Source organism: Serinus canaria, chromosome 20 (genome assembly GCF_022539315.1).
Source record: "Serinus canaria isolate serCan28SL12 chromosome 20, serCan2020, whole genome shotgun sequence".
Taxonomy (NCBI): Eukaryota; Metazoa; Chordata; class Aves; order Passeriformes; family Fringillidae; genus Serinus; species Serinus canaria.
Window position 1 is genome coordinate 6,560,990 of NC_066333.1, and position 6,000 is coordinate 6,566,989.

At 43.3% G+C, this 6,000-nt stretch overlaps 1 protein-coding gene across 5 annotated transcripts in view; it reads left to right on the forward strand.

The window, feature by feature from the left end:
* Window positions 1-4,919, forward strand: part of EYA2 (EYA transcriptional coactivator and phosphatase 2) — an 87,962-nt gene extending 83,043 nt beyond the window's left edge. For all 5 annotated transcript variants that reach the window (XM_030233458.2, XM_050982251.1, XM_030233455.2 and 2 more), the window contains 2 exons: window positions 492-592; window positions 4,043-4,919. In XM_030233458.2, the coding sequence (XP_030089318.2) occupies window positions 492-592; window positions 4,043-4,123 (182 nt within the window). In that variant the 3' untranslated portion in view covers window positions 4,124-4,919. The remainder of the gene's footprint in view (window positions 1-491; window positions 593-4,042) is intronic.
* The last annotated feature ends 1,081 nt before the right edge of the window (window positions 4,920-6,000 follow it).

Here is a 6,000-nt window from a genome sequence, read left to right on the forward strand (position 1 = left end):
CTGCTTGGACCTATTACAGAAACTTTTTGGCTCCTTTTGCTCTTGCAGAGGGGTCAAGTGTGCTGAATGAGCTTTGTGAGTAATAAGTGCTGGTAGGGTTGGCCTGGGGCTTCTTTGTGTTCTGTTCTTTCTGGTGTGTTTGAACCTCTGAGCATTGCATTTTCATGTTTTTACTGTGACCAGAATGAACAGAAGAGGGCTCTGGAAACTGAATGCCACGAGTGTCACATCAGTCTGCCAGCTGGTGGCCTAAGCAGGGCACCACAGTCACAAAGCTCACAGAAAACTGGCAGCACTTGCAAGTCCTTGGCTGACCAACAAGTGCTAGTAACTGTCTTGAGATGGAGAGGATCTGCCTCAGAGGAAGATCCAGGCTGAAATGAGAAGAATGTTGCAGGCAGTTCAGTTGGGGGATAACTGTGCTTGAATGTTAGCTCTGCCTGTGGTGTGTGTCCAGATAAAAAAAATGTAATTTCTCTTGTGTTGCCCAGGGAAAGAGAGCTGTTTTGAAAGGATAATGCAGAGGTTTGGAAGGAAAGCCGTGTACATTGTAATAGGAGATGGTGTTGAAGAGGAACAGGGAGCAAAAAAGGTACAGTTTGTGGATGCCATGCTGGATTCTTCCAAGCTTTGACTGCAATGACCCTTTCTTTATTTAAGAATATAATGAAGCTCCCTTCATTTGAAGCTTACCATTTCTTAATATGCAAAATACTCAACAATCACCTTGTCAGAAATTCCATACTCCAAATCCCCCCCACTTTGGCAGCTGGTACAATATTTCAGGTAATTGCTGTGTCACATGTTCCAGGAGTCATTCTTGCTTTATAAAGATGGCTGTAAAGACATGAAAAGGGAAATTCCAGTGTGTGACCTCAGATGAGCAGGCAGGGTGATTTCTGATCAACACATGCTGATTTGTAAATTCTAACTTGCTGGAATTAGTTTTGAATTACTTACTAGACTATGCCTATACCATACATGTGTTTGTATTTATGACTCATTGAGATCATGAGTGTAACTTCATTGTAGCAAATTCCAAAGGGCTTGTGCAGAGCTGCTGCCTTCATCAACAGCTTCTGGATCAATGGGATTAATTTCACAAACAAAATGAAATTAGAAAATTGTACTGAATACAAAGAACAGAAACTGCAGAAGCAGTGTGATCATGAATAATGAGAATTGGAACAGCCAAAGTTTTCATTTCCTAAACTTTAGAATAGAAGTATTCCTGGAATTTCCATTTATTTGGCTATACAGGGCCAGGAATACAATTTGTTAATGGCAAACAATATTTGCAAGATGTCTTTGTGTATCCTGTGCTCCTGAGGTGACTGGAGAAATGGGATGGAGCTGCCTTTGCTCCAGGAGCATTGCACATGAGTTGAGATGCAGGAACTGCCCAAATGAGCTCCCTCTTGAGCAAACTTTAATTTCTAACAGATACACAAATGCTGTGGCTCAGGTGATGTTGAAAATATTCTGTCACAGGAGCTCAGCTATACAGCTGAACCTTGTGCTGTGGGACTGGGATCTCATTCTCATTGCAAAGACTTTCCAAGCAGATTTGAGCTCTCTGGTTGCACAAGCCCAGTAACAAAGGGATCCCAGAAAATAAGGTGGGGGACACATGTTCCATCCCCAGAACTGTATCTCAGGTTATCTTCCAAGCAGCAGAAACCCAGTTTTTTTATAGTGTATTTTTCCTGGCCAGTGGAAGCAACAAAATCTGCACCCACCTTGGAAAACCACCTAAAGCTGCAGATGGTTGTAACTCAGGAAGGGTTAAGGAGCTGTCAGGAGGAGCGCAAATGCAGACTGGGCTGAAGTGACAATGGTCTGCTGCTTGTGGCAGCTCGGTGCCACACTTCAAAAGGCAGTGGGTCAGTGAACAGAAGAGCATCAAAGGCTGCAGGGGCTCCCAGCCTGCCTGGGGAGGTGGGGAGGTTCAGCAATCTCCTCTGCTGGGATTTCAAGGGCCTCCTGTCTCCTGGCCCAAGCAGCTCAGCCATTAGCAGAGCACATTCCTTGCTGGGCTGTTGCCTCCTTTGATTGATGACAATCGTTAATCAAACCTTCTACACACCTGAGCTTTATACAGAAAAAACAAAAAAGGGAGGGGACAGGCAGAGAGCCTTTTGCTGCTCTGCTGACAGCACTGATAACATCTCCAGTTCTGTGGGTCATTTTTCTTCACCTGTCTGATGAGTGATAAATCTGTAACTGCTGAACAACAGGAGTGGCTGGGAGGCAAAGTTTTCTTCTGGTTTAAGAAAGAAAAACATATTTTAATGGAAGAGGTTTAATAGAAACTGGGAGAGGGAGAAGGAAATAAGTTTTCTCCTTCAAGTGAAATTGCAGAGCAGTGGGTTTCAGTCTCTTCAGCTGTCTTGGTTTGCTTGCAGTCTCTACACACACTGATAAACAGCTCAAAGAAAACATTTGTTTACTGGTAGGCAACAGGCAACATACCAGAGAGCAGCTTTAGTTGTATTTAAGGGTTATAGGAGGGTAAATAGACTCTGTGACATAAACATCTGGAACCACTGCAGGTAGGTACAGTTGGAAAGTAACATTTCCCTTCAGCAGGATCTGTGTGGGAAGTGCATCTTCTCTGAAGCTTTGTTGAAGCTGTTTATGCAGGAGCAGTGTGGTTACAGGAGAATTCCTGCAGGGATAAAAGACTCTTAGCAGTGTTCTGCCCATGCTGGAAGGGACTAAGTGCTGTCAGTTCAGGCTTTCTGTACATTTATTACTACATAGGTACCACTGACTGTGCAGAGACTGACGTTTTGGGAGAAGGCAGAGAAAATCAGAGTCCCAAAGGTTACAAATCCCAGTGCAGAAAGGAGCTGTGTCTTTGATTTTACTGCTTTAACAGTTTTGGGGAAGAAACAAATCCAGTACAATCTCCAGGCCCACCAGAACACATTAAAAAAAAAAAGTTGTATTGAACATCTGAGAACATATTCTAATTATTTGGAGGTTCTCTCTGTGCAAGCAGCCACAGGGATCAGAGCTTTATGCTAAGGCACTCTGCTGTTCAGGGATCTTTCAGGGCATTCTCGTGACAGGTAACATTTCAGGTCCTCAATGAAATCAGCTGCACTTGTTTCACAGCAGTTATGAAGTTGACAGTTTGTCCTCTTTCAGATGCCAGTCTTGTTTTCCTACAGCATATTCACAATTTTTAGGAGAATGATCCAGATACTATAAGAAGATAACAGTAGGTCACAGGTAGCTGACCTTCCAGATTTTGTCCAGATGCTCAGATTTCAAGTGGAACAGGCTGGTTAAAATTTAGACATGTGTGTACAGGGCTTCAGATTTATCACAGCAAATACAAATTCAAAAACAGGGAGGCAGAGGAGTAATTTAAGATAGTCTCCCATAAATGGCAGCTGGGAAAGTTTTTTGGGGACAGGCTGTTTTATAGCCCTATTGCACCTTCCCCTGAGGCAACAGTGTAGCATTAATGAATAATTGATCTGAGCAATGATACCAGTTCCTACACTTACAGAAAATGCAGTATGACCTACTGTTCCAGTTAATTGGGAAAGTGAATTGTTAGAAAGCATTTTGATTGTGTGGCATTTTATCCCTTTATTTACATTTTTATACATTTTAATACCTTCCTTTTCCAATAGATTGAATTTATTTGTCTGTGAGTCACTGATAACAGCTTCCACTACTGTTTGCTTAAAACTGTTTCTAGTAATACTGCAATTCTAGAAACATTCCTGATTAATTTGTGGGGGGGAAAATAGGAGCCAAGTTAGCATCCAGCCCACATCCTCCATCACCAGCATACTCCTAGATTGTGGAGGATGTGTCTTCCTGTCGGCACAGGAGAGACAGATCAACAGAGACAGTTCCCACTTTGTCCCTCCCTCCCTCCCTAAGAGCAGCCTCTGGCACTGTGACAGCCTGGTGGCCAGGTGCAAAACTCTTGTACCCTCAGGAACAGCTAAGAAAGTTGTTTTGATCTCAGTATTACACAAAAACAGAAGAAAAACCCTGCACTCTTTTGGTCTCCCTCTAGCACAACATGCCCTTCTGGAGAATCTCCTGTCACGCTGACCTGGAAGCTCTTCGGCACGCCTTGGAACTGGAATATTTGTAGCAGAGCCCAACATCTCAGCACTGGGAGGGCTTCACTCAGACTCTTACATTGCTTCCAGCTATTCCTCAATGTTTTCTTAGTAAAAAACAATCCCACAGCAACTGCAGTTTTTCTTTTTTTTGAAGGAGAACCCTTTCAGTGGAAGCTTTTAAGAACTTGCAGCCAAAGAATATTGTCTCAAGTCCTCCTTCCTTTGGACAGAGGAAGATCCTCCTGATCAGTCACTGGGATGCTGCAGTTGCTGCCTGAGCTGGAGGCACAGAGCTCTAATGGCCTTTCTGCCATCAGCAAGGCAAATGCTACAAATCTGGGTCTCCCTGCCAGTGTTCTTGGTTTTCAGAGAGGAAGAGGACACAGCAAGGAGTCTCTGCACAATCCATCACATCACACAGGACCTTCTGAAAATAGGAGTGAAACTGTTGATTTTTTTTTTTTTTTGGTTGTTTTGTTTCTTTTTTTTTTTTGTATTTTTTTAATTTATGAACTAATCTCATTACTCTGGTATTAAGTTCTGTACCTGTTTTTCATCTGGCTTTTGGGGGTTGGGAGGGGTGGGGAAAGTCTTACTGTTCTAAATTAATAGTTCATTTCTCCAGAACAAACTCTGGGGAGAATCATATTGTGTACATGAGTAGTAAGGACACATGGTACTGCTGGTAAGAGCTGTGGCTGTGGTTTTGAACCTCACCAAGAGGGTATGGACTGTGCCTTATGCTGCCTTCTTGGGGCTGAGGAGGGGGAAAAGTACCTTGTGATGAGTGAAAAGGCATTAAATAAAAACATGTTTACATTTTGGGGGACTGGAGTACCTGCCTTCTTTCCCAGCACTCTTGGATTTAAAGGTACCAGGTGGAATGTGTGCTCCCTGTTTCAAGGCTGGCCTGGTAATGTTGCTGTCAAAATATTTAAATTCTCTGGGTGGATCTCTTAGTTTGGAAATGGCTGATTGTTCCTTGCTGTGGCACCAGGTAAGGTCAGAAGGATCAAAGCCTCTCTGGAAGGAGGGGTCAGAGATGCAGCAAATGCTGCAGCCCTCACCTCTCAAAGGGTTACACAAGTGCTACACAAACCTGAGGGGTACTCCTAACCTCTAAAAACATTTAGGGAAAACAGTGCTGGATCTGAGAGGGGATTTTCTGCCAAGCAAAAGCAGAAAATCTGAAATTACTCCAAGGAAGCAGTCCCACAGCAGCTGTGACACATCAGCACTACCACAGCCTTTCAGTACACACTGTGGGGGCATTTGCAAAAAGCTGCTCTCTGGCCTTAGCACAACTCCATGCACAATGTCACTTTTCTAGCACAGGCATTGCAGGTCTTTGCAGAACTTTTTCCTTAAGGTTTCCCTGCTGTAAGAGTGGTTTCCTTCACTTGTGAAGCAACTTCCTATTTGTGACAAAGTCAGTGGAGAATTGACAAATGTTTACAAGGTAAGCACTCTGGTAAATAAACTTCTGAAAGAGAAGTAAATGCCAGGGATTTCAGATTCCTAGAGCACAAATTCCGCTTTTAAGACCCCATCCATCATTTAATTGATCTTCCTTGAAATTCCAAATTTAACACCTGACTTAATCGAGTCAATTGTCTGAGCACTGATTTTGGGGTTTTTCTTACAGATTGTTGGAACATTTTACTTTGAGAATATATTTAAAGGTTTGAAAGCTCTTGGTTTTGTTGCTGACATTCTTAGCAGAGCTTTGGGTGGGACACACCAACAGTCAGGAGCGCTTGTGTCACACAGGTGTCACCTCTTCCTTCCAGTCACCATGGCACATTGATCTCAGTGCAGCACGAGGATCAGGATTTACTGTTCCAGGGAATTTATCAGGGACAGAAGAGGGGATCCACAGCAGGTCTGTACTTGCACAGACACATAT